We start from the raw sequence: 27,773 nt of genomic DNA, 5'->3' as shown, positions 1-27,773 counted from the left end.
TATTAGGTTAATGGATTGATCTTATCTAATCTTATCTTATCCTATCTTATACAGGACAAGACATAATGTATTGATGTCCAGGTAGTACAAACCAAATGATTGGGTGTGTAAGAGTAATAACTTGACAATAATACCATCATAAGTAGGAGTGAAGTTGTAACAGGGTAATAAAGTACAGTTTACAGTGGTAGCGGTGCACAAGTGATGCTCCTAACTTCACCTCTAAACCCGGGTTAGGAGACATCACAGGATGGTCTGGGTGTCACCAGAGGGTCACGCTTCATGTAGAACAATCAGGTCTCGCCTTCACCAGGCAGGTCATTTTTATAAGGCTAGAGAGCAAAGTCAGGAATGTTTAATACAGGATTCCTGCTGACAGTGAAGCGTTTACATTGGAGACACCTCATGACTCTGCTTGTAATCCACACGTTTACTCTCCTTCACTCACACACACTGTATATTTTGTTCAGAATGTTGTCATTTTGTAGCATGTATTGTTTTAATATTTTTCCTTCTCCTTCAAATATGTTGTGATGCCGATTGGACAGAAGCAGCTCTTTACTTTTATGCAAATTGTTTACATTAAAGCACTGAAACGTTTTTTTTTTCTATAGTACCAGCGTATACCAGGACTTCCCAGATATGCTCGAGATGTCTTAAAGTCCAAGACTAATAATATATTAAGAATTAGCTAGATATTTAATAAAACTCAGAAGGTCTGTATGGTTAAGTTCTCTGTAAGGAAATACATTTATTTAACATTTATAGAAGGATTCTCTCGTACTAGTGCTTTGTAACAGTCAGTTTTCCTACATGTGAAAGGCTTCAGGACAGAGGAATTTACGATGTCTTATTTACATGACAAGCTGAGCTTATTAAGTATTGTATGAGGCCATGTTGGTGGGTAAAGAGACCTGATGATCTTTTTAGCTGCTTCTCACAAGAGTTTTGTGGTTAGAGACAGCTGATTTGAATGCTCAGGGATGGGCAGGATGTATGATACGTGTATTTTAAATGTGTATTTTAAATATAAAATAGGATTTTGTATTTTATATTTGTTAGGGTTGATGGAAATCGCTTCGTACTTTGTATCAAAATATTAGTTTTTTTTGTTTTTGTACTTTTAAAATACTGTTAAATACTTTGTAAGAAGTTCTACATGATAACATCATAAAAATGCAGCCTCTGATTGGTGCCTACTCAATCCTACTCTCGTTCTTTAACGTTCACAAGAAGCTGATGTGCCTTCTTGTTTTGGCAGGTTGTGTTGAGAGTCCAGGAGATGTCTTCTGTCATGTTCACACCATAAAAAATTTCACTCTTTTTGTATGTGCAGTGGTGAGTGGCTTGCTCGGGTCTTCTTGAAGTTAGCAATCTGATAGAGAAGCTGGGAGTAAACAGTTTTTTTAGGTTTTTCATGATTAGCTGCAGGTAGTGGTGGTAAGTGTGAGCGCAATCTGAGCAGTACAGACAATTCTTCAGCGCTGGAATGATGGTGGTTGTCTTCATTGGTACTAAACTCTGGGAGATGTTGAAGTCGGCTGTGAAAGACACCAGCAATCTGTTTAACACCATAAAGTCTTTCTGCACAGTTACACTTTGGAATAACTTCAACATAGAATAAACGGACTGGTATCTGAATTCAATGCAGGTCATGTAACATGTCATGCGTTAATGGGAAAGGGGCGGGGCACGTCGATTTGAAGGGCGTGTCTAATTAGCATATTCATGCATTATTCAGCGTTACTTCGGCACGTGTGCCTCTGTGCCTTTTCTTCTTTGACACTAATTGGCGTTTATTTATTTTTTTGTCCTGCAGCCTATATGGGGATTCAAAACGCTATTTTATTTTTATTTTTTTGGGTGGGGGGTCTCTCGGCTTTGGTAAGTGCGTGTAAGTGTCCACACTGAGAATGATGATGATGATGATGATGATGAAGGTGGTGGTGGTGATGGTAATGATGGTGGTGAATGGAAGGAAGCCCCTCCTTGTGAGCGCGTGGTCTTTTTGGAGTTGGTGCCCTGTTGCCAAGGAATCGGCTCAGACGCGTGGACTTGACGAGGAGGCATCAAACGTGGTGATGATGAAGCAGGACGCGCTCCTCATCCACCCATAGGACATAATAACGGGCGCTTCTAGGAGCCACAATACCGGATCATGAGGATCATATGCTCCGCTTTATAAACTCTTCAGATGGGTGAAATGTCGTTGACGGATCAAAAACTCTAGTGCAACTTTGGGGGGTAAAAAAGAAACTCCTGATGGCCAGACTTCAGTTTACATGGTTTGTTCTTCTGAGTTTAGTGCCACTGCAAACTGGTGCCATCGAGACAGGTGAGATTTTCATCCAATTTTTATCCATGACATTTACATTACAATGATATCTGCTGCTAGATAGTATTTGAATAAAACAAATATTTCATTATTATTAATTATTAATATTATTAGTATTTGTATTTGTATAAAAACACTTTTCTCACTGAAATTAGTTATATCTTCTTTGTACTAAATGAGTCATGATTTCATTTAGAAATTAAATATTAATCTTTGCCTGACATCTAGCATAGAAAAATACAATCCAATCTCTCGCCAGTTACCAACATCTGCTTAGGAATAAATTCTAGACACAAAATCATATACAACACATCAAAATCCATTCAAATGAATAACCACGTAAATGAGCATGCATAATTAAGTCCAGAGAACTAATATATTTTTTAAACTCGATGCTTTCCTTTCCTGATAATCTCCTGCTCTTGATCTCAGTGGGAACCCATTCTCGATCGAGAGCATTTGCATTTGTTTCCCGAGCAGTGAATAAGTTTTACGAGAAGCCCACTGTTCTGCTCCTGCTCATTTCTGAGCAAACTCAGTTCAGGAAACATGGTTACGGGATATTTTGAAGTATTGTTTCTCTGCCACTGACTGAGGTTTTCTCAGGACATTCCAGGAAGTCAGGCATCAAGGATTCACTAGTTTCCCATGGTAACAAAGCTAATAAACTTTGGAGTGGTTATAAATCTTCCTATTATTTGGTTCTTGCCCCAGATGGGAGGGATTACGCAGCCAACTCCCTTTTTTCGTTTCGTTAGGCAAACAATTAGGTTTGCTTTGGTCTCTTGTGTCCCATTATCACCATCTAAGAAGGGTACAGTGGCCCAGAAAAAGGACACAGGTCTATTTCTTTTATCTCAGCAAACACATGAATTTCTTGAATCCCCCAATGTCCCAACAGTGAACGTGGTGGATTTTTGTGGCCAGACCGTACGGGGGGACGGCATGGTCGTCCGGTCTCACCAGGAGTCACGTAGGTACTACTTCGTCAGCATGAACACCGACTGCCATCTGACCATGCAGGCAGCCACGCCCCGCGACAAGGTGCAGTTCCAGTTCCGCTTCTTCCTGGTTTACAGCCTGCTGCGTGTGTCACCCTTTAGCCCTGTCCCCTTCATCCCAGAGTCGGCCTGGGGTCCCTCGCAGTCGGGTTTGACACGGCCGGACCAGCGCTTAGACCATACACTAGACGAGAACCAAGGAGATCCCTGTCACACGGGCTCATACATCCAGTTATATGATGGGCGGGATAAGATGGCGCCCCCTATCGGGCCACCACTTTGTGGAAAGAGCTTGCCACGGCCAGTCCTGTCCACTGGAAACTACCTGACTCTGAGACTGGTGACCCGGGGAACTCAACCACGTGTGGATTTTGTTGGGGACTTCACCTCATTCAGGCTGGGTAAGAGCTCACTTAATTATAGTTATCAGCTTCGATCATCTTCCACTTGTGCACATGGTGCATTGTTAATGGAAAAAACCTTTAAACTTTGTGTACATTGTTATTGATCTCTTTCATGAGACGGTTGTAATGTCGTGGCAGGTCCAACACACCCATGTTAACAATTTTAAATGATTGATCCATCACAAATGGTGTCCTTCTCCAGGCTTTAATCACTCTGAATGCAGCAGTGAGCCTTATTTCACCTGCCAAAATGGGAAATGCATCCCAATGAGTCTGGTGTGTGAAGACGACAAGGGAATCGACAACTGTGGAGATGGATCTGACCTTCAAGATTACCCGGGATGCACAAGTCAGTACACCTTTTCAAAATGTTTTCATGCAAGCTTTCATTGTGTCATGCACAAAAGAAACTGGAGAGGCGGAAACTCAAAGTTAGAACCGTGTTTGCTCCGTTTTAGATCTGTTGTTCACGGCGAGCACACATCAGACGTATGTAACTCCTCCGCCCATGATGAGCATTGCCACCGTGAGGGCATCAACTGTGGAGAAGTGCAGTGGCCCAAACCTCATCCCTGACACTGATTCTGTCACTGGTAAGCTTAAATTTAATTTAAAGAATGAACACTTTCTGGATGTTGGGATTCAAGAAATCCAGTCTGTCACATGTTTATATCATGTTTTTAAATGTTCATTTTAATTCTAATGTTTTCTTAATGTTATTTTCTTTTAACTGAGAATGTTGTCTACACAAAAAATCTAATATCATTGTAAATTAATAATGAATAAAAAATGCATTATGTTCTAACTAATGCTAACATTAGCACCAAATCCTTAAGCATAAATCAAATATATTGTCTTTTCTATATTGTTTTCTAAACAAATTTTAATGCAACAAATTTGAATTGTAACATGACTATATTTTCTTTTCTTCGTTAGCTAGGTGTTAGCATGAGCAAGTCTGTAGCAGCTTTGTTATTGCTAGCTAGAATCCAGTTTCTTAGCTAGGTCAATACTTAATGCTTCTTCTTCTCTTATTATTATTATTATTATTATTATTATTATTATTATTATTAATATTATATAAAATCTATTAAAAAACAAGTTTCAAATATAAACTAATTGTGTTTGCTACACGCTAGCCAGAAGTTGCATTTTTCAGTCACGCTTTTTTAAGAGAAACTCTCTGCAGTCTTACTTTTCTTTTGGCCTTATTGGGCAAATCATCGTTTTCTATTAACCCTAGAAAAGTTCACAGACATTGTGTTGATAATGAGATTCTTTGAAACGTGCTCACACGGGCGCTGACCCTTCGTCTGTGTGTAGCTTCTCTCTTAAAGCGGCCATTGTGTTTTATGTGTAAGTAATGGCTAAACTGAAGGACAAAGGGCATAAAGCTAATTGGAGGAGCACATGAATGCCCGCTGCATCTTCCTGTGGACAGAGCTATAAATCAACCGTCAGCTCTGGTCACCAGGATCAGCGAGTGCCCTAGGACCATTGTTGGATTTATGTGTCTGTAAATAGGTACTACGCAGGCTAGGCCCAGATTAGCTCATTGTGTTCAAGGAAGTGTTCAAAGGTAAGACTTGCATCTGAGCACAGGCTCAAGTCCTCAGAGAGTCTTTGCCATGAGGTCCCATATTAAAAATCCAGGGGTCAGTATGAGAGAATTGTCCTCAAAGCACCACATTTAACTGCTCTATTAGAAAATACACAAATTTTTATGGTTCTGTCAAGCAGACAAAAACATGTACATGATAAATTAGACGTGTGGCTTTTCACGGTTACATGACATACACCTGTTATCACTTAGGGTGTACTCACTTTTGTTGCCAGTTATTTAGACAACAATGGCTGTATGTTGAGTTATTTTTAGAGGACAGTAAATCTGTACTGATATATAATCTGCATATCGACTACTCTAAAATATATTCACGTTTCATTTCTATAGTATTGTCCCTTGAGAAGATATAATAAAACGGTTGCTGAAATGTGAGGGGTGCACTTATTTCTGAGATACTGTATATTTTTTGTTTTGTAGTGGCACCATGCAGGAGACATATTTGTTCACTATATCTCCACATGTTCCCTCAGATTCTCCTCCGAACGTGTCTCTGCTGGCGCTCTACGTGGTTCTGGGAGTGCTGGCCGGTTCAGTGGTGGTGTTCTGGTGCTGCTGGTCTCCCGGCTGGTTTATCTGGAGAGTGAGCGTGTGTCGCTTCCTGCCGTGCTGTAACTCCTTCTGCGCATCGTGTCAGCTGTGCAGCCGGAGCTGTTTGCAGAACAAAGAACACCGGCTGGCCAAGGTCACACCTCAACAATCGTCCATGCCCGCAGCCTCCATCACCACCGTGGCTGTGTAGAGTCCGTACTGTAGGACTCTCTGAAAAACAAGTGTCTGATGGAGGGATGGAGAAGGACACGTTGGTGGTAACGTGTTTATCACGGCGCATGTTCAAAAAAGACATGGAGCAAATGTATTGTTTGTACTTTTTTGTACTGCTGCTTTTCAATGAAATCAGTGAAGTGTTAAATTGTGTTCTTAAGACTTAAACTCTGTGCTGTTTTCCATATCGCTCTTTCGGAGGTTGCGAAGAAGGTGATGCCGGTGTTATTACAGCGATTCCGGGAAATCGTGATCATTTCTAACCAGAAAACAGACCTGAAAGAGGTATTTAGATTTCCCGAAAAGAGCATGCACAAAAGCCGTGTGAGTCCTGGCCGATTCTGTTTTCAAAAACCACAGTCCAAACAGTTTCACTCTTCCCCCTGAGCTTTTGTTGAAGATGCTTACATAACAGCTATGAGTCTCGGTGTCAGCTTGGTACGCTGCTCTGTGGTGATGAGGTGCATTTTTCCTCATGGCTGTTGCTCAGTTACTGAACTCTATCCTGTTCTCCAAGAGGTCGTGTCCTGAAGCGTGCACTCTGCCCTAATACGGCTCTGTAACGAAGCCAAGCACACGACTGCTCGGTTACAACTCAGTTACAACTCAGTTACAGCTCAGTTACAACTCAGTTACAGCTCAGTTACAACTCAGTTACAGCTCAGTTACAAATCAGTTACAGCTCAGTATTATTTTTACTTTAGTCCTGGTTTGGGTTTAGTCTCAGTTTGTATTTAATCTCAGTCTCTACCTACTCCCACTTTTTGTGACCTTGCCATTTAATTTTAATTTTGTGTTTAGTCCTTTTGGAGTTCAATCTCAGGTTGGGTTTAGTTTATCTTGGGTTTAGTCCTGGCATGAACACTGTCTCAGATTATGTTGAGTAGCTGTTTTGGTTTAGTCTCAGTTTGGGTTTAGCCACATGTTGGGGTTAGTCTCACTTTGGGTTCAGTCTCAGTTTGGATTTAGTTATGGACTAGTTTTAGTTTGCAGTGAAAACTGAGTCATTTTGATACATTTGTTACACTAACAATCAAAAACTGAGCATGAACTCAAACTGAAACTAAAACTGCTGAGACTAAACCCAATTCTACACCAAACCAAACTTAAACAAAGTCCTTTATCAGACCAAAAGCTTGTTTTGTATTTAGTTGCTTTCAGAAACAATAACTTTGCTCAATTTGCCGTGATCAGTAAAGACACACACAGGGGAGGGCGGGATCTGGCAGAAAATGTATCATCTAACCTTTATACCAAATAGAAAAGTAACTGAACCTGGGCTTAGTCTTGCTTTGGGTTTAAAAGCAGTTTGGAGGGTTGAGGATCACGTTTCCCTCTCGCATGGTGTCTGTTCGGCGCACTCTTGATGCCTTTGGTGTTGATTGTAATCATGATAAAGGTACACAGTGAGATTTGTAAGACTGACAAAATGTTATACCAAAAAACAAAAAAACTGGAGTTAGTGTCTCTTTGTGCTTTTGTATAAATATATATTATTACAGTATTTTCTTCATGCGGATTGTAAGGTGTTTTTGAAAGTAGTTTTGTGAGTCTGTTTTATATTAAGGAAAATTGAATGTAAATACAGATAGATTGATTGACTTACGGTCATTGAACATTTTAATTAAAAACACTGTGTTCAGTAAATAAAAAAGATTAATGATCTTAATGTTTTAATTCATAATAAGTATCTTTATATTTTGGGCTTTCGTTCGGAATCAAAATATCGAAAATATATTCGTGAGAAATCCTGAAAAAAAAATGTTTGTGTGTAAGTGTGTTTTTTTTAAAGGAGAGCGTTTTCAGGTGAATGAGGAGGAAAACAGAACGCATAAAACCCCAGTGAGGGTAAAGTGTTGACACTGGAGACTCCTTCCGTAAATGTTTGATAAATGTTTCCTGATAAAAAGTTTCCTTCACTTAAACCATGAACTTTTTATTCGAGGTTTGTTTATTACTAGCTGTCAGTTACATGGAGGGTCTGTTTTGTGTGTGTATGTGTGTGTGTGTGTGTGTGTGTGTGTGTTTTGTCAGATCCTGCTCTGGGATAAAGCTCAGTATTGACAAAAGAGGAGCGAGAAACTCTTGGCAATCTCTCGCACCTCAAACTGTGTGTGTTGCCGCTGTAACTACTAGCAACCTTTCAAAGCAAATCCCCTCCTTTCTGTCCCTTTTAGATGCTTTATATCATCACCCGCCCTTCCTTTACCCCAAAAAGCCGTCCCCGACTTTAATATCTGATGCCTTTTGTTGAAGCGGACGGATCCGCCTCTGACCTCACGCTTTTCTGTGTCGTCACACGTCTCACACACACACACACACGGTGAATGTAAAAGCATCTCTGATTACATTTGTTTGCTCTGACTTCACACACACACACACACACACACACGTTTATAATGTATTGTTTCTCTTTTATCTTGGGCTCACACATGTTTGTGTCCATGATTGTATAAAATTGTGCTCACAGCCATGCAGTACACTGTAAAGTACAGTTATGAGCACCTATAAAAGCTCAGCCCTTCACCTGCTGATATCCTTTTGCATTTTGTTTAGAAAATTTACGTGCATTTATTCAGCTCGAACAGGAATATGTTCGCATCAAAAACTAGTTTTTTTTTCCCGCCATGGTTAGGCCTGAGATGTGCATTTCAAGAAAACGAGTTTGCCAGAAACTAATATTGTTGTCGAATCTTGAAAAATATTATGTCATAAATATAATTATAAAGAAATATTTCATAATGTATACAAATTGAACTCCAACAATGAAATGTTTTTGGGTTTTTTTGTAGTTTTTCTGTATTCTTCTTCTCTGACAGGAACACGAACAACATGGAAAAAAACGTGAACGCATACAGAGACTTTTTGTTTATGAAAATAGAAAAAGAATAATTGGAGACAGAATACGGTGTGGGTTATTGAGGTCTTCTTTGGAACTTCTTTCTTACTTTCTTTTTGCTTTTTTAGATAAAGCAGGTAGTGACAGAATTTCTGTCTGTTAATTTCTCTCTATTTCTTTCTTTTTTCTTGAAGATTGTATATAGAAATCATATAGTGACATGACCTTTTCTTTCTTTCTTTCTTTCTTTCTTTCTTTCTTTCTTTCTTTCTTTCTTTCTTTCTTTCTTTCTTTTCTTTTCTTTCTTTTCTTTTTTTCTGTCTGTCTGACATTTCTTTCCTGGTGTCTTCAGCTCTTTTACCTCCAGCTCCACCTCCTGCCTTTTACAAACATACAACCTCTCAGGTCTCACCACAGTCCTATAAACTTCCCCTTTCACTCTCACAGATACTCTTCTATCACAAATCACTCCTGCTATCACTCTTCTCCACCCTGCCTGAACTTTTTTTCTGAAGACAATATTTTCATATCCGGTTTAAAATAAAACTTTTATTTTGAAAGCACAGTCTCCAGTTCCGATTTGTCTCACGTACACGCGCGCGCCTGCTCTGTTTGCCGGTTGGGACAGGACCCCGTGTAGAGCGTCAGTATAATCAGTGTGGAGTAGAATCTGTCTCTGTCTCCGTCCCTGTCTCTGTCCCGCGCTGAAAAATGTCTTACTGCAGGCAGGAAGGTGAGTTTTATTTACCCCCCGGTGGTCCTCACGAGGTCCGTGGTTTTCTTGTTTCTTCTTCAATGACATTGGTTTCTCATGTCGTGGGTTAGCGGTTAGCGGCACCCGTATTCCGGTAAACACCGCCCACACTCATCCGATTGGTTGTTTCTATTCTGGTTCTCGCAACCATTCGATAAAAAGCTGACTCGGTTTGTGTTTAGTCAATCCTAGATTAGGAGGCGGAGATTTGTCGGAATACGGGCGGGAAATTAATAAATGAGTCTTCAAATGCTCAACACCTGAGACATATTAAATCTAATACTGAACTCTGTAAATAAATCAGATGGGTTTGATCCGCCTGATGTTGCACTCTCTTTTTATTTCTCTCTCTCTCTCTCTCTCTCTCTCTCTCTCTCTCTCTCTCTCTCTCTCTCATTCATTTATTCCTTCCTTTCTTTCATAATAAACCTCAGTACATATTTATGTCTTCTGAGTGTGTTGGTTGTTTCTGTTGGCAGGTAAAGATCGCGTCATCTTTGTGACCAAGGAAGATCACGAAGCACCGAGCAGTGCTGAGCTGGTGGAAGACGACCCCAATGACCCTTATGAAGATCACGGTGAGCTCACGACACTAAACACCCGAGTAAAAGACATGATTAATGATAATGAGACCAGAGACCGAGACCAGGTTCAGAGACCAGGAGCCAAGACCAGGTTCAGAGGCGGGGACTGAGACTGGAGATTGAGACCAGGTTCTGAGACTAGGGGCAGAGATGGAGCCTGAGACCAGAATCTGAGAGGGGGCAGATACCAGGGGCAGAATGGATTATTCAAAGAGAATAAAAAGAACGATAGAGAGAGTGTGAAAGAGACAGAGAAAAGCAGATAAAGACACAAGGATGGGGGTAGAAATAATTAGGGAGAGAGAATGAAGAATGAAAGAGACGGAGAAAGAAATGTGCCAAATCATTCATCCTGTAAATACGAGAACACACACAGTCTAGATGCGTGATATTTTTGCCATTTCTCCCTCATCTACCTATGATGATGATGATGATGATAGTGATGATAAAACCAAAAAACTACGCCCCTCACCCAGCTCGGAGCAGATCCCGGGTGAAGAGTGAGTTAATTTATTGCCTTTGTGCCCCTGCAGGTCTCATTCTGCCCAGCGGAGACATAAACTGGAACTGCCCGTGTCTGGGGGGGATGGCGAGTGGCCCCTGCGGCCAGCAGTTCAAAGACGCCTTTTCCTGTTTCCACTACAGCAAGGAGGAGGTGAAGGGCTCGGAGTGCATCGAGTATTTCCGCGGCATGCAGGAGTGCATGCAGAAATACCCCGAACTCTACCCTCAGGATGACGACGACGAGAAGGAGAAGGAGAAGTTCTCCTCAGATGGCGATGTGCTCGCGGAGACCCGCGGCACTGACTCTGATTCTGTTCCAGGCTCCGAAGAGACGCCGTCAAGCACAGAAAAGTCTGCAGACAGCTAATCTCTTCTCTCTCTCTCTCTCTCTCTCTCTCTCTCTCTCTCTCTCTCTCTCTCTCTCTCTCTCTCTCTCTCTCACACACTCACTCTTTCTTTCCATACACACACACACACACACACACACACACACACACACACACACACACAACCTTTTAACCTCTGAACTGACCTACTCTGGCTCAGGAGAATAAAAAAAAAAAAGCTATGATGATAGAAATGCTAATAATGACTAATAATGCTGTAAACATCATGCCTGGATAATTTCCTACAAATCCAGGAGGAAGAAAGGCGTGAGTTCAGTGAAAATAAGTGGACTCCTGCTGATCAGACATGATGAACACTGTTCCTGTCTAAAGGCCACCGAGTCGCCTTTTCTTAAAAAAACAAAAAGACAAATTGTGACTGAATTGTTTGTCTGAGAGAGAGCTGCCTCTGTGTGTGTGTGTGTGTGTGTGTGTGTGTGTGTGTGTGTGTGTGTGTGTGTGTGTGTGTGTGTGTGTGTGTGTGTGTGTGTGTGTGTGTGTGTGTGTGATATTCCTGTACTCTCAGTGAGGAGACTCGGCTTGTACGATGAAAATGTGTAGCAAGACAATGTGGCTTTTCCAACATGGCCGCCCCAAAATGTTACACCGTGTTACCTGGTTTTATCGATTACTTTTGTGTTGACGCAAACATGTCAGCTTCGTCTCCCTCCTAGATCAAAGTGCGTAAATGAAGAACACGGCCGACAAAAGTCTTATCCGATGGAGGGACATGGCTGAGAGACTTGTTTTAAGACCACAACATAGACACAGGCTCAATGGAAAGTGATTTTGTGGGTGTGTGTGGGTTTCAGGTTCGAATTCCTGTATCCTGTCTCACTGAACCAGATAAAAAGGTGCGATGGAACATTCTGGTGGTGTAGGAAGTATATTATTATGTTTTGAATGAATGAGGACGCTTCATGACTGAAGTCTGATGCACTGATTTGTTCTCTGTTTTCTTTTCAATGTAGAAAAAAAATCCTAAGATTTATTGCTGATTCCTTTAAGAGCTCGATAAACCCCGAGACGTTTCACCAGGATCCGATCAATATTACACCAAAGAATTAAACACGTGTGGATTATTAAAGAACCGATGTGTTTCTCTGAAAGGGCGAGGCTCGTATTCACACAATACCATTTTGGTTTATATCGATTTTTCAGGTAAAATCAGATGATATGTATATATCTTTGATCATTTTATTGAGTTCTCTTAGTTAATTCTTTAAAATAAATAAATGCGATTAGGATGAACTTTAGGGCTGCAGCTCTCGATTATTTTAGAAGTCGAGTATTCTATCGATTAATCGGGTAATCGGATAAGATGTACTTTTTCTTTATTAAAGCGCAATACTAAATATGCAACAGGAAATAAAACGGTTCTCCTAAAATGAACAAATAATTCAATTTTAGAAAAATTGACATTATTATTGCTGAAATTGCAATATTTGAAAACTAAACCCATTTAAGTGCATTTAATTGGTGTATTACATCGAAATACCAATAGATAAACTTTTTCGGCTTCTCCCATTAGGGGTCGCTACAGCGGATCATCCGCATGTTTGATTTGGCACATGTTTTTACGCTGGATGCCCTTCCTAACACAACCCTCCCCATTTATCCGGGCTTGGGACCGGCCCTGAGAGTGGCTGAGGTTGGTTCCCTGACCCGACCCGGAATCGAAACCGGGTTGCAGCGGTGAGAGCGCCGCATCCTAACCACTAGACCACCAGGGAATACCAATAGATAAATAACCAAAAAAAAAAATCATAAATATGAAAATACATATCGAATAACTTTAAAAAGGGTAAACGCACTGTACAGTGTTTTTTTATGTTTTAGTTTGAAATGATCCCAAACTTTGGGAACTTTCTGTCGTGTCCTTTGGCCTGAATCTTCTCCTCGCCCCTCGTTGTTTTCTTCCCATTTCTCCAGTTTTCATTCTGCAGTGTCTTCTGTGTTGTTTGGAAGCTCGTTTCCGCCACATAAAAAAAACAAGAAAAATTTCGCTTAATTCTGACTTTATTTATTCTTAATTCTGACTGTTTCTCACAATTCAGACGTTATTTCTCGTAAACATCCAACATTTCTTGTGCATCCACCAGTAACCATGTTGTGGGCCTGAAATTTGAAGCTGTAGGTGTATGAACGAGGTTCCTCTGCTTCATCTGTCTTGTTCCATCTCCTCCAGAGCTGGTTGTTAGGGATCAGAGGCTCAGTCTGATAAGATGTGATTCTATTGATAGTAGCGGATTTTATTTTGAGGCAAGCTTTTGTTTTTATGTGGCGGAAACGGGCTTCCTTAATGTTTACCTGTCCGGAACTCTCCAGAGTTTAGTGTGTGGTGCGTCAGTAAGAATGGTCCGTGGGGAAACCCAGTTCTTCGTGTGTAGTTAAATGGATGAAACGGTGCATCGAGGCCAATAATTTTCCTTGATGTATTTTGTATTTAAATTACTCGAATCACTTGAGGACTTGTTTCAGCCCTCATGAACATTTACAATCTCCTTGCTTGTAGCTCAGTGGTTAAGGTGCTGGGTTACTGATTGGAAGGTCGGGGGTTTAAGCCCTGGTATTGCCAAGCTGCCACTTTTGGGCCCTTGAGCAAGCCCCTTAACCCTTTGTGCTCCAGGGGGTTGTGTCATGGCTGATTCTGCACTCTGACCCCAACTTCCATGCAAGAATGATATGCGAAGAACGAATTTCACTGTGCTCTAATGTATATGTGACAAATAAAGGCTATTCTGTTCTGTTCAACACATTTGCATTTTGCATCAGTGCTGCTACATACTTATATAATTAATGGCTGTATTAGAGGGGAAAATTGGCCCTTCAGCATATTTCAGTGTTGAATACTTAAAATCCCCTCTGACATTCATGATCTGTTATGGGCAGCGATTATTATCCTTAAAGATAAAAATACTTAATGTTCTGTATCACATGTTGTCATGGCATGGAAAGGTCTAAAGCTTTATTTCCTCCCCTGGAACAAGTCTCTAATTTTCCCTGCTCCAAAGCAACTCCAACCAAAATGTCCAATTTGGACGCATCGGTAAACAGAAAACTTTTCCAGTCATTCATTGTCCAGTTCTTCTTCTGTTTGTTGCACAGAAAATAAACATTCATGTGCCTCAGTAACCATAAAATGACCCGGTGTTTCCACATTCTAATACACACTGATCAGGCATAACATTATATCATTATAATAGTCAAAGTGAAGAACATTGATTATCTCTTCATCATGGCACCTGTTAGTGGGTGGATTTATCAATCAGGCAGCATGTGGACATTTTGTCCTCAAAGTTGACATGTTGGAAGCAGAAAAAATGGGCGAGAGTAAGGATTTGAGCGAGTTTGACAAATTGTGACGTCTAGACGTCTGGGTCAGAGCTTCTCCAAAACTGCAGCTCTTGTGGGCTGTTCCATGTGGTCCGATCCAAAAGATGAGCTCCTGTAGCTCAAATTGCTAAAGTAATGGCATTAATGCTCCACGGGTCAGAACTGTTTTAGCAGCAAAAGGGGACCAGAATATTAGCGATGTGGTCATAATGTTATGCCTGCTCGTGTATAAGATGTAATCTTGTAGAAGTAAATTATAGTTTAGTTCAGATTTCTGCCTTAAATTAAGATCAAAGGTTTTTCAAATAGGAAAAAAAAGCCATGTAACCTCCATGTTTTTTTTTTTTTCTTACTCCATAAAAAGATGGGGGTTTTGTCAGGCTTGATGTGGTTTTTAATCCCCTATGACACAAAGTGAGGTTCGCTATAACTGGTTTGAGAACTAATTTAGCAAACCGTGAAGGCAAATAACACAATGAGTTGTGTATCGAGAGTCCCTGTTCAATCCTTGTTCAGAATGCGAGTTCTGTTCTTTTGGGTCTGTATGTGGTTCTGTTCACGTCCCCTGGTCTAAGAATCCGGCGGTGTTTGTAAGACAGTGTGTCAAAAGCAGCCCTGCCGCAGAGCCTCGGAGACCAGAAAGTCGAGCGTGTTTGTCCATGGCACCACCAGACTCTGCATGGTGACCAGCAAGCGGCCCGATTCGGCCTCCTCCGAACCTGCCAGCAGGTACTCCACTCCTGGACACAGGTGGGAAAGCACAGTCATTTCAGCAGCTTTTTCCACTGCATCTGTAGCAGTGGTGGACGAAGTTACACAACTATCATGTAGTAAATCAGTAAACGAGGTCACGTGTGTTGTGGTGAGTACGAGTCTGAAGTTTCTTCATCGTTTATTCCTCTGTAAATGTTCTGCTTGATGTTGAACTGATGCTGAACTGAATGTTGGTGATCAGTAGATACACCAAGCGCCGATCAGAACAAGTTCATAACAGAGCGAGTGCTCGACCCTGATTGGAGGATCGCTGCGTGTTTGACCAGTTAAGTTTTTACCCTCATAAATAATCAGGAACGACTGATTTCACAAAATGTAGTTGAATAAAAAGTAGGATATTTGACTTTAAAATGTAAAAAGGTTAAATACAGATACCCAAAAAAGTATAGATTTGTGTATAAATTAATTGTATATATACATACTCCGTACCTGGGTTGAGGACGGGGCAGGTGCAGCCACGGCTGGTCCAGGACAGCGGGTACAGACTGTGTGTACCCTGAGAAAGTGCCACAATGCCTGAACGCAGCACCTTCCTCACCTTCACCTGCACCACCGCATGTGTGCCTTTATCATGAGCTGACAACACGCTGGCCTTCATCACTGCACCCGAGAGCAAAGTGTTTAGTATTTAAAAGATACAAATGTGATCCAGACAGCCATGTGATTTTTAATAAATAAGGTATTTATAAAACAGTAATAATTGAACGTTGATACAGAAATCTTCTGATCTTACCGTAAGCATGTTTCATCCGGCACAAATCAGATACACTCTTCACCTTCCGTTCCTTGCAGCTACATTTCCCTGTTAGAATCATCACACACTGTAATTTTGTACTCATTTATAACGTGATTCAGGACGTTCCCTGATAGCGTGGGATGACCTGTACATGCTGTCCAATCCTGTTAGCTCACCTGTGTAGTACTGGGCAGAGACGGTGAGCTTGTTGGACCATGACTTGTTTTCTTCATGTGGGTGGAAGTGAGTCAGATCAGGAATTTGACCTCCGATGGGAATGTTGTAAAATTCTCTGTTGGCTTTGCTGGAAGGAGAAAGAAGAACATCTGTAATATTTTTTTTTTTATTGCAGCTTCTCCCGTTATGGGTCACAGCAGCAGATTATCCGTCTTCATACTACTCTGTCCTCTACATCCGCCTCTTTTACATTAACTACCTGCATGTCTTCTATCACCAAATCCATAAACCTCCTACTTGGTCTTCCTCTTTTCCTCCTTCCAGGTGGCTCCATCCTCAGCATTCTCCTACCGATATACTGTTCCCCATGTCCCTCCTCTGCACATGTCCAAACCATCTCAATCTCACCTTCCTCACCTTGTCTCCAAAACGTCCTACATGCGCTGTCCCTCTAATAATCGTTGTTCTCCTCATCGCTCGCTCCTCTCTCCGCCCTGTCGTACGCTATATATCTAAATCCACAAACACACACTCCACAAACACACACTCCTCCTGACCTTCTCTATACTTCTCTATCAACATACTCAAAGCAAATTTTCCATTGTAGTGCTTTTTCTCTAAATTAAACCATACTATGGCTCACAGATGGTCACCTCTTCTTTCATCCTGGCTTCCGCTACTCTTTCCCATAACTGCCAATGACAATAAAGTTGAATCAAATCTAATCTGATAACTTCATGGTGTGACTGATCAACTTTATTCTCCTGTAGTTGCTGCAGGTCTGCACATCTCCCTTATTCTTAAAGATCACTATCAACACACTCCTTCTCCATTCCTCAGGCATCTTCTCACCTTCCAGAATCTTGTTGAACAATCTGGTTAAAAACTCCACTGCATCTCTCCTAAACATCTCCATGCTTCTACCGGTATGTCATCTGGTCCAAACGACTTTCCACTCTTCATCCTCTTAATCGCTGCTCTCACTTCCTCCTTACTAATTTTATCCACTTCCTGCTTTACCATCTCCACACCACCCAACCTTCTCTCTTTCATTTTCCTCAATCATCAGCTGCTCAAAATACTCCCTCCATCTTCTCAACACACTCTCCTCACTAGTCAACACATTTCCATCTCCATCCTTTATTGCTCTAACTTGCAGCACATCCTTCCCAGCTCGGTTCCTTTGCCTGGCCAATCGCTACAAATCCTTTTCTCCTTTCTTAGTGTTCAACTTCTCATACAGCTCCTCACATGCTTTTTCCTTGGCTTTCGCCACATCCCTCTTGACCTGCTGCCACATCTCCTGTCTACTTTTCTCATCACTCTGTCGATCCCAATTCTGTTTCTCCAACCTGTTTCTCCTTATGCTGTCCTGCACTTCCTCATTCCATCATCACGTCTCTTTGTCTTCCTTTCTATTCCCAGAAGTCACAAGTGCCTTCCTAGCTCTCTCCCTTATCACTTCTGTAGTAGTTGCCCAATCTCCTTCAGGTTGCATCTCCATACCCTGTTGGCTAACGATACCTGTGGCGGTCATTGGTAACCCGGACCTCGATCGATCCGATAAGAATTTAGTTTTGTGATCCGCATATTTGATTTATCACATGTATTACTCTGGATTCCCTTCCTAACGCAACTCTCCCCATTTACCTGGGCTTGAGACCGACACTAAGAGTGCACTGGCTTGTGCAACCCTTATGGCTGTGATGTGTAATAAATGAAAATAAGAATTTGACAAAATAAATCGAGACGAAAGTAGGGTTGAAAAATAGCATGTTTTATTCATTATTTTTACTATATCACACTATATATTTTTACTAAACTATATTTCTTTTGTAATATATAACCAGTAAATGTTGCCATTTTGGAGCTTGTACCATGTGCTAGAGATTTTCAAAGCCTTTATGTAACGTTTAGTCATTCCTTATATAGAACCTATACATAAACCATGTAGGCATATCAGTTACAGAAATGATGATATAAAACGTAGATGAGCAGTTAGATATGGAGAGTAATATGAAGTTGCTGAAGATCACCTTTCCAAGCAGTAACCTGTAACAGGATCACAGGACAGAGTGCAGATGCAAGGGCTGCAGCCCTCAAATCCAAAGCCCCAGTATCCTGGCAGGCAGTGACTACAGCTCTTCCCACCCACACCAGTCTTACAATGGCACTGCCCGGTCCTGGGTTGGCACCACCAAATCGTCTCGTCATTGTAACTGACTGGCATAGAGCCGACTGAGCTGCACCTACATTCTGTGGTAAGAGTAAACATGGATAGATGGAGTATTTAGAGTATACTTCTGGAAAAGCGAGGTTTTATTGCATGGATCAGAACCATCAGCTTCTTAATGGTTGTACTGTGAGTCTCTCAGGAAGTGAAAGTGTCTGTTCATAAACAGAAAAAAAAATGCATCTGTCTTTACTTTTTAGGTGTAAGCTTCTTTCTGAAATTTCGTTTCAATTCTGCATTTCTCAAATCTTTCCTATACTCTAACGCCATTTTTTATTTTATTTTGTTATAACGTTGTAGTGCTACACTTCTACCTGCAGAGGGCACTGAATACTACACAATTACTCAATTACACTGCTAATTCATTTAAAGATCTAATTTCTCACAAACACGAGAATATTTTCATGGCAAATCTAAAAACAAGGTTTAAATCCTCAAATTATAAGGACATGTTTTACTTTAGGAGTACAAATAAACTGAATTAGTATTAGGTGTTTACACCGAGCACTCGGTTGGGACTAATTTGTAATATTTAATAAAAAAATAAAAAAAAGTCTTAAAAATATTTTTTTTTCTTTTTAAGATTTAGTAAAAATAATAATCCCAATCTGCCAATAGACAAATTAAATCAAATTAGGCAAATGCATATATTTCCTATTATGTGATTATGCTAAAAAAACAAATATATTCACCAAAGCTTAATTTGAAATAAAGACAAAAGATTAAAAAAAAGAAAAAAAGAATTCTTAGAATTGTATTATGTACAAATCTGTGTTAACGTAAATTTGTGTTTCTTTCCATATTAAATATATAATATATAATACTGATATTAAATTATCAATGGCTTAATTCTCATTTCCTTCATCCTGACCCCGAGGGCTATGAGTCTCCTCTTCTACAACCTGTTGAATTAGATATTATTACACTCTTCTTCATTTGATGGTCAGGGGCACGTTGTTGCACGTACAACGCCATGTTTTATTTGCATGCTGTGGCACGTATTTTAATCCTGTGAACCCTGTGCATTACACAATACAAAGTTCCTGCTTCACTCACTTGTACAGGCTTGATGCGAGTTCAGCGGTCGACCCAGCTGACGTCGGTATCCCAGGCGGCAGCGGTGGCACTTCCGTCCCATCGTGTTGTGCTTGCAGTTATCGCAAACCCCTCCGCTTGTGCCACCCGTGGAGATCCACACTCGCTGGGAGAAGTGACATCTGTGTGCATGGCCATGACATTCGCACTCTGGATGGATAGAGACAGCAAAGTAAAGGTTTATGAATCCTGATTGTTCTGAAGATTTTTCAGTGGTATTTATGAAGCCCTGACACTGGAGACTCCTTCCATGAATCTCACATACGTCCTTAATGATATATGATTGTGCAAAAACTACTTTTTATAATCAATTTTTTATTAGATGCAGCTTTTGTGGAGCATATAAGTTTATACCAGAGCTGATATTAAAGAAAACAAATCAACATTTCTGGACCAATCAGATTTGAGAATTGGCTCACTATTATACTAATATACGTATCTTTTCCATAATAGTAGCCGCATAAGCAATACTCGGTCGGCAACACTTACTCTGACACGGGTTCGGTTCTCCGTTGCTGTCGTTTCCTGCTCTCCAGGGCCGATCGTTGTAGAGTCGAGCACATTTCTCACAGTGATCACCTGCAGTGTGGTGAGTGCAAACACACTTACCTTGTACCTGCACACACACACACACACACACACACACACACACACACACACACACATTTGTATATAAATTACGTCTGAAACGATTCTTAGAGTAACTCGAGTCATTTGAATAAAAAAATCACTGAGGTGAATTATTTGCCTCGATTATTCGTTTAGTCCGTTTAACTACACACAGAGCACTGTGTTTCCACACGGACCATTATTACTGATGCACCACCTGCTAAACTCTGTACCATTATGAGGTCTCATTTGAAAAACTAGCGTACGCACGAAACAGGGCTGAAACGTACTTACGCCACGTTTATAAATAAGACCGCTGGACAGATAACACAAGATGCTGCAGAATGAAAAGTGGAGGAACGACCACAACAGAAACAGAAAGTTTCCAAAGTTTGGGAACAATTCAAACTTAAACATAAAGAAAACACCGTAAAAACCTTTTTTTTTATTTTTTAAATTTTTTTATTTTTTTAATGAATTTGAATTATATATATATATTTTTTTTTTTATTTATAATTTTTGTATTTATATATTAGTATTTGCATTTTTATGTAATATGGCAGCTGAATGCAGTAAATAGGTTTAGTTTCCACAGATATTCTAGTATGAAATTTCGACAATAAAATGTTAATAAATTTTTCAATTTTAAGGAACAAATTTTTTTTTTTTTACATTTTAAGATGTCCGTCTTATTTTCTCTTGTATATTTAGCATCGTTTTTTAATTTATACTTCTTATAGTACTTCATCGAAGTAATATCAAAGATAGAAGCAGTTTTGACTCAACTACATTAATGTTTAATATATGTACTTTTTTCTGCACTATATTTTACATGGGTTTTTTAAGGTTTATTTATTCCGCATTACAGTATTTACTTTAAATTTATTGTCTATTAAATACTAATGGTTCTTCTACTTTGTGACATGATCCTGTCATTTTATTGGTTAACTGAAGATCCCTTTTTGAGATTTTTGTTTCATTCTGGCATGTTCAAAAAGCTGTTGTTTTGTTGGTTAATGCAGTGTTGAGATTTACAATTCGACTTGTATTTTAGAAAATAAAACCTCACAAATAAACTGTTTTTGGCTTTTTGGCACCATAGACCTCAATCTTTCTCACACCAACTTACAAAACTGATGCTTTCTCCTTCAGTAAGAAGGCATCGTTCTCCGTGTCCGTGACACATACATGTCCCTTGTGCAATGAGCGAGAAGATGGCATAAGGAGAAGAATTCCGGTAGTTATGAGCTGAGTAAACTTTCGGTAAGGATCGGCGGCTGCGGGCTTGTAGTAGAGCGTTGTGCCGCCCCCTAGAGGAGGTGAGAGGGGAAGCTGGACAGCGATGGGGTTTCAGGAGGCGTATGCGCAGGTTAGTGAGGGTCAGTATGCACAGAGCTTCAGGACTGTAGGGGTCGTCTATTCCTCTGCCCTTAGCCATAGATGGAAAAATCACCTGGGGATCCGGGATAAAGGAGAGAATGAAACTTTAAGGTGTATATCGTATATCAAAAACACTCACAAGACAAATTTGATTTCCTGTCAATCCCTGAAAGAATGTTCTAAAGGAAAACCTTTCGTATCAGTTTTTTACTGCTACAAGGCTAATAAATCAAATAACTTGCCTCTCCTCCAGTACACGGCCTGGCGCTTGAGTATCTGGATGTGCAAAGCGCCTCCTGCTGGCTAATGTCATCATCAAGACCGAAAACAGAGCTGCAGTTCTCAGCAAACACCTTTAGTATTTCCCAGGAACGGCCAAAGTCCTGCGAGCGCTCAAGGCTCATGGCGGCGGGACGCGGAGAGCGGAACACCATCACCACATGCGTCAGGCAGAACCGGTCCTCCAAGTCTAGACGGATCTCATCCTCTTCAGCCGCTGTGGCCCCCGACTCCCACCACGTGTCTGGGTGGAGAAACGGGTCGTCCACCATCAGCGAGCTGTTGGAGCAGCAGGAAGACTGAGTGTGAAGAGCCCTACCACTGGCCAAGTTGCCCACAGGAGGGCTGCAGGAGTTGCCCACACATCTGGAGGCTGGATTAAATATGAGGAATAGAAACGATCAAACACACAAACTTTAGAATGATTGATGCCAGGATTAAACGTTAAGCCTGGATTTCCCTGCTTTGGCTGCAAATGGATTTGGGATTTGCAAATGGTTTGGGATTGTATCAAGAATCCATTAGGTGCTTTTTGGGATGCGAGCCATAGAACGAACAGATTCTACACAAGGATGGAGTCGGATTATGTACCTCTTAATGGCGTACACGCCACAAAATTCAATGTGTTTAATTAACCGTGGGTGTTTTTGTTCAATGTTGCTTTGAACCATATTAGGAACCAGGTACTTCAGCACAAATGAGGCTTCAGGCTGTGTGTGCCACAATGTTGCATTCACTCCAGCGATCATTAATGCGACTGACAGCTACACAACAACATGCAGAGAAAGCGCAGCTGGTCGCATTAGCAGAGGTCACGGGGGTGGAAAAAAAAGGGCACAAGAGAAGAAAAATCGCATTGTGAAATCACATTGTGTGTGTAATGGCCGTAGAGGGAATTTAGTCTTGGAGCTTTCGGTGAAAAAATGTTGGCGAGCTTTCTTTTACTTTCTTTTGCAATAAAAATGTGCCAATTTTAGCAAAATAACTTTATTAATATAATTACTTTCAATACACAAGTATACACAAAACACAAGTAAAAAGCCTTTACCTTCAATTAGTGAAAAGTATTGTGTTTTGGGAGTTCCATCTTCTTACCATGACTGCATGGGTTTGCTCTGGTTTTCTCTGACCTCCCATAACGCATGAGAAAATGTAAAGTAAAAATTCTCTAAATAGCTCAAGAATGTGCACCGATGCCCTGTAATGACCTGGTGTCTCCTTACCCAGATTTTCCACCACCCTCACCAGGATGGAGCTTATCATCAATGCAGAATCCCACCACCATATGTACACTGCCATGTCAAAGTTCCTGCTATACTCAGGTTCTTTTTTTAAAGAGATGCAATGCATTGCGCACAGGAGCAAAATCTACAGATCTGTAAAAGTGGCAGAAGAACAGGTAAAGAAGAGAACAGATCTTCTCACCTGTCACACCGTGCAAAAATCCTAGAAGAAGCATCGCACGTGGGAAGCGCTTCATGCTCGAGATCATCATCATCATCATAATCACCATCAACACCACCTCCTGAATGTGTGCCCGATGCAAATCAAGACCGCAAGCAGAGATCTTAAAGCGCGTGCTGCAAATGTTCTCAGTAAAACACACACACACACACACACTCACACACACACACACACTGAAAACTCACTCTCCGAGGAGGAGCACACAGGACCTGAGCAGAGAAAAAAAATGTCCAAAACCCACAATTACACCCTCACACTTTCCTGAAACCAAGCTACCAAAATCACTTCTAGGTGGCACAGCACCTACTGTCCCACCATCTCCAGGGTTTGATGGTACCAGTTAATCATGATACCATCTGCTATGATGTTTCCTGATCATGAACATTCAACCATTTTATTTGATTGCTCAATCTTAGTTTTAGGTTTAAGGCACAGGAGTGGATCTTTAGCACAATTTTCTACAACATTAACCTGCATGGATGGAGATTTTTTTTCAGAGGATACCACTGCCCTGAGTTCCACACGTCCACCAAACTTCCTAAAAGAAATCCTCTGGTAATTGGAGAGGATCTGAGGACCAGGATTTTCACACCACACGTTACTACCCACTGTGTGGTTTCCAGTTTAATGGTTCAGTGTAAAAGCAACAGCTACAAAATGTTCTAGTAAAGTCTCGTCACAGTCACAGGCTGACCAAATGCACCACCAATAAAACTTCAGCATTTCTGGCACGATTTAAGGCGGCTTTCGAAGAGCTTCTGTGTAATTCTTTTAAATTCTTTCTTTTCAGCTCCACCAACACAGTTAGATCATTTCTTGGACTCAGTGGATTCACCTGATATGTTCATAAGATGATAAAAAAATGGTGTCAAATTATTATTCTGTTTCACTTTTAGAGTCATTCCAAAAAATTTATGTTCATTAAATGTTTGTTTCATTGATGTTCATTAAAAAAATCTTACCTCATTCTGCTTCTTCAAACACCTCGAACCTCTTCATGGTGTGTAAAACATATTTTTTTCACTTGTAGATCTGCTCTTCATTAATTTCCCCTCTGCCCCCATTGTGCTTCGCTGCATCTCAGCCTGCTGCTTTCATCCTTCTCTCTCCTTCGTGTCTGGCTCACGTCCAGGCTGTAAACCACACTGAGAGATTTCCTTTCCTTTCCTTTCCTTTCCTTCATCCTCACCCAGCACTGAGGCTCTGCTCCCTTGCCATTGCCCTCACACAGGCTCCGTGAGACAAATATCCTTACTGGAGATTGCAGTTAATCCTGTTGATGGTGCGTTAGCTGATCATATTTGATCTTTGCACGTGTGCAGGCCTGATTTGGAGATCGTTCGGAGGCCTCGTGAGAAGAGGCGATGGATGTGAGAGTGCAGGATTTTGATCTGGTTTATTTTTAGATAGTGATTTTGGTCTGGAATTCTTTTGTGGAGAATAATACATTGGCCAGGTGCAGAGGTGTGAAAGTAAAAGTCTTTGAGTATCTGATTTGAGCAGTACTTGAGTATTTGACTCATATTAAACGTAGGCTCAAAGATGCACGTGTCCTCAACATTGAGACTCATAATTCCTGAAAAAAACTGTTGATTTGTGAGGTTTTATTTTCTAAAATTCAAAACAGATTGTACACCTCAACACTGCATTAACCAAAATCAACACATCAGCTTCTTTAACATGCCAGAACGAAATAAAGAATCAACCACAAAAAAACGACAACGTGGTAAAGCAAATTTAAAAAAATATATCTTGAATTAACAAATAAAAGGACAGTAATTGGTAACGGTCACAGTAACGGTCATTTAAAACAGAATTGAGTAAAACTACATATATTAAATCATAAATGTAGTTGAGTAGAAAGTCAAAGTTGCTCAAAAAGCTTCGAGACAAAATCTGCTTATAGGAAATGTATCTATATTTAAGAAGATTTTTTAGCACATTGACTTATTGAGGTCGGTGCTCCCTGTGACTTTGTGTTCAGCCTTGTGCACACAAGGTGAAAAATACACTAAAAAAATATTTTTTAGTCACTAAACATTTGTTTGAATTATGCACCAAGTCTCAAATCAAACACCAAAATCCGCCATGACGCAAACATCCGGCAATTAAAACCTTCCGTGTGGAAACAGCAAAAGTTCCAATTGGTGTCCTGATGATTTATGTCATTTAAAACACCGTAATTACTTAAAAACGTTTACAAGGATATTTTGTCTTCATGCTCTATGTTGAGTTTGGTTTCACTAATAATAAACATACATTTGTGTATTTGTGACTCTAGTGCAAACATTTCAGCTCAGAAGCTTCGGATTGTCTAACGTGTTGCTTCCTGGTTCTAGAGGGATGATGTTTTGACCTGGTATTCATTTTAATCAGACAGCAATAATACAAACTCCATGCTTTCATTTGTGTGTAATCGTGTCCATTGGTTGCCTCGCTATCGGCTCGTTCATGTGCTCTTAGGTGAAGATGTCTAAAAACACGTGCATACCAGAGTCTCGGTTTTGGCTTGAATTGCGTTAATAAATTTAACTGAAGTGCTGTTAATTATCCTGGATTTATTGTGCAGAGAAAACAGTTGGAATTTTTGCCAGATTTATGCAGGGAATGTTTTCAGCAGCTCATTAAAGTAAAATGAGAGAACAGGCTGCCAGAAAACCAAGGCCAAAAAAACCAAGAATGTGGTGGATGCTGAATCAGCTGTTTTTATGAGCTGTTTTACGTGGACCAGATTTTATTTTGATCATGTTTTTATCATTAAGTACCATCCAGAAACGTATCTGGAAAACAGGTGAGGGATGAATTTGTGTCAGGCTCAGGGCATCTGGAGCACATGATATTACATGATCTTTAATGGCTATATATATATATATATATATATATATATATATATATATATATATATATATATATATATATATAGAGAGAGAGAGAGAGAGAGAGAGAGAGAGAGAGAGAGAGAGAGAGAGATCTCAGTTATGCTGTGAATGGTCAAAAACTCATCATTCCTCAATGTCATTTCTGTTATTTGATATTTAAAAAAAAAACTTGTTCTCAAGAACAAATGAATGAATATGAGAGAAAATGATCAGTTGCCCGAGTGCTTCATACATAGATTATGTGCAAATAATCATTGTGGGGGGAAAAAAACATTTATTAAATAAAGCTATAAAATGCACTACATGTGTGAAACATAACATGTCTAAAAGGTGTATGATTCAAGGAATGTATTCAAATTCAAGTTGTTGATGTTATGATGAAAATGATGTGTTTGTGTGTTATTTGTTCTTCACTGCTTTGATCTGAGAGAATTAATGACACAGATCAAGCTGTCCGCCTGGTCACCACTGATCGAGTCCAGATGAAGCACTCTGACAGTCTGGTGCCCCAGAACATGACCCAAAGTGTGTGTGTGTGTGTGTGTGTGTGTGTGTGTGTGTGTGTGTGTGTGTGTGTGTGTGTGTGTGTGTGTGTGTGTGTGTTAAAAAAAGTCCCACAACAAGCAAGCAAAAATGGCAAGATGTCAGTCATATACAAAGTAAAAGAGTATTATCGCAAAAATGTAGCACAGACTAGACAATATATATATATATATATATGTCAAAATTTGAGGCTAATTTTCAACGCAACACACATTTATTCACGACGTCCTTTCTTTACTCAGTTCTTAAAGAAAAAACTCCACCGAAAAATTTTTTTTCATCACTGAACATTTGTTTTACTGATGCCGCAAGTCCCAAATCCAGCACCAAAATCTGCCTTGACGCACACATCCGGCAATTAAAACCGTCCGTGTGGAAACATAGCAAAAGTTCCGTTTGGTGTCCTGATGATGTACATCATTTAAAACTCCATAATTACTTTAAATCATTTACAAGAATATTTTGTCTTCATGCTCTATGTTAAATTTGGTTTTACTAATAAAAATCATACATTTGGCCATAAAGCATCCATATTTGTCCATGCCATGTTTATTAAAGTATTAAAGACTAGAAAAGTATTAATTTAAGGTACATTTAGAACAGATACAAATCTGCGATTAAGTTGATTAAGTATAAGTATATATCCAAATGTTATTAATAAACTATAAATATGTTTATAAATATTTTGTAACTAAATTTCTTTCTGTTTATTTGTAGCAGAATTGCTTATGATGTGTGTCTGCCCTGTTTTTTCTTTTCCCATTTCACTACAGAAAACAGGATTCACTTGTTCATCATTAGTCAATCTGGATTCAGATAAACCAGGGCACCAGAAACACACATTCACGACAAGGGGCAATTTATCAGAGCCAATTTACCTACTGGCATGTTTTTTAGAAGGTCGGGGGAAACAGCAGAACTCGTGTAGACATGGGGAGAACATGTGAACCTCTGCACAGACCTGAACTTCAAATGTTCCTGGTTTGCACAAAACAGTGTTTCTTCTATCAGGAAAATTAAATGTTATTTTTTCCACGAAGAAAGCAACTAAATACAGAGCCAGAGAAATTAATAT

General features: G+C 40.2%; 3 protein-coding genes and 1 long non-coding RNA gene across 4 annotated transcripts; 3 read left to right on the top strand and 1 right to left on the bottom strand.

The window, feature by feature from the left end:
* The first annotated feature begins 1,883 nt into the window (after nucleotides 1-1,883).
* Nucleotides 1,884-7,792, top strand: ldlrad2 (low density lipoprotein receptor class A domain containing 2). Its single transcript, XM_083533825.1, has 5 exons — nucleotides 1,884-2,335; nucleotides 3,237-3,737; nucleotides 3,943-4,089; nucleotides 4,199-4,333; nucleotides 5,835-7,792. Exons 1-5 carry the CDS (start codon nucleotides 2,263-2,265, stop codon nucleotides 6,101-6,103), a joined length of 1,125 nt encoding a protein of 374 aa, XP_083389951.1. The 5' UTR covers nucleotides 1,884-2,262; the 3' UTR covers nucleotides 6,104-7,792.
* Nucleotides 7,793-9,531: 1,739 nt separating this feature from the next.
* On the top strand, nucleotides 9,532-13,947 carry chchd4a (coiled-coil-helix-coiled-coil-helix domain containing 4a). The gene is made up of 4 exons (XM_083533868.1): nucleotides 9,532-9,698; nucleotides 10,199-10,297; nucleotides 10,837-12,848; nucleotides 13,524-13,947. Exons 1-3 carry the CDS (start codon nucleotides 9,677-9,679, stop codon nucleotides 11,172-11,174), a joined length of 459 nt encoding a protein of 152 aa, XP_083389994.1. The 5' UTR covers nucleotides 9,532-9,676; the 3' UTR covers nucleotides 11,175-12,848; nucleotides 13,524-13,947.
* A 199-nt stretch (nucleotides 13,948-14,146) lies between these two features.
* Nucleotides 14,147-24,030, bottom strand: LOC310721814 (netrin-4). Its single transcript, XM_083533805.1, has 11 exons — nucleotides 23,462-24,030; nucleotides 23,238-23,403; nucleotides 21,776-22,185; nucleotides 21,283-21,606; nucleotides 20,034-20,160; nucleotides 19,506-19,694; nucleotides 18,253-18,472; nucleotides 16,216-16,343; nucleotides 16,037-16,105; nucleotides 15,733-15,903; nucleotides 14,147-15,269 (listed from the first exon to the last, which is right to left on the bottom strand). The coding sequence occupies exons 2-11, from the start codon at nucleotides 23,323-23,325 to the stop codon at nucleotides 15,133-15,135; spliced, it is 1,863 nt and encodes a 620-aa protein (XP_083389931.1). The 5' UTR covers nucleotides 23,326-23,403; nucleotides 23,462-24,030; the 3' UTR covers nucleotides 14,147-15,132.
* On the top strand, nucleotides 19,574-26,127 carry LOC310721848. The gene is made up of 3 exons (XR_014532212.1): nucleotides 19,574-19,716; nucleotides 19,998-20,133; nucleotides 25,558-26,127. It is a non-coding gene; the product is annotated as an uncharacterized lncRNA (long non-coding RNA).
* Nucleotides 26,128-27,773: the final 1,646 nt, after the last annotated feature.

The sequence above is a fragment of the Silurus aristotelis genome, assembly GCF_946808225.1.
Source record: "Silurus aristotelis genome assembly, chromosome: 28".
NCBI lineage: Eukaryota > Metazoa > Chordata > Actinopteri > Siluriformes > Siluridae > Silurus > Silurus aristotelis.
Note: the sequence above shows the minus strand (reverse complement) of the source record. Positions and strands in the feature narration are given on the sequence as shown.

Bases quoted from the DNA above. Each gene is read 5' to 3' on its own strand.
- ldlrad2 (XM_083533825.1), top strand. From the start codon at position 2,263: ATGGCCAGACTTCAGTTTACATGGTTTGTTCTTCTGAGTTTAGTGCCA. The intron at 2,336-3,236 runs GTGAGATTTTCA...ATGTCCCAACAG, and splicing joins AACTGGTGCCATCGAGACAG to TGAACGTGGTGGATTTTTGT. The intron at 4,090-4,198 runs GTCAGTACACCT...GCTCCGTTTTAG, and splicing joins AGATTACCCGGGATGCACAA to ATCTGTTGTTCACGGCGAGC.
- chchd4a (XM_083533868.1), top strand. From the start codon at position 9,677: ATGTCTTACTGCAGGCAGGAAG. The intron at 9,699-10,198 runs GTGAGTTTTATT...TTCTGTTGGCAG, and splicing joins GTCTTACTGCAGGCAGGAAG to GTAAAGATCGCGTCATCTTT. The intron at 10,298-10,836 runs GTGAGCTCACGA...GTGCCCCTGCAG, and splicing joins TGACCCTTATGAAGATCACG to GTCTCATTCTGCCCAGCGGA.
- LOC310721814 (XM_083533805.1), bottom strand. From the start codon at position 23,325: ATGGTGATTATGATGATGATGATGATCTCGAGCATGAAGCGCTTCCCA. The intron at 22,186-23,237 runs GTGAGAAGATCT...TATTTAATCCAG, and splicing joins ATTTTTGCACGGTGTGACAG to CCTCCAGATGTGTGGGCAAC. The intron at 18,473-19,505 runs GTGAGTGAAGCA...CTCTTACCACAG, and splicing joins CTCGCATCAAGCCTGTACAA to AATGTAGGTGCAGCTCAGTC.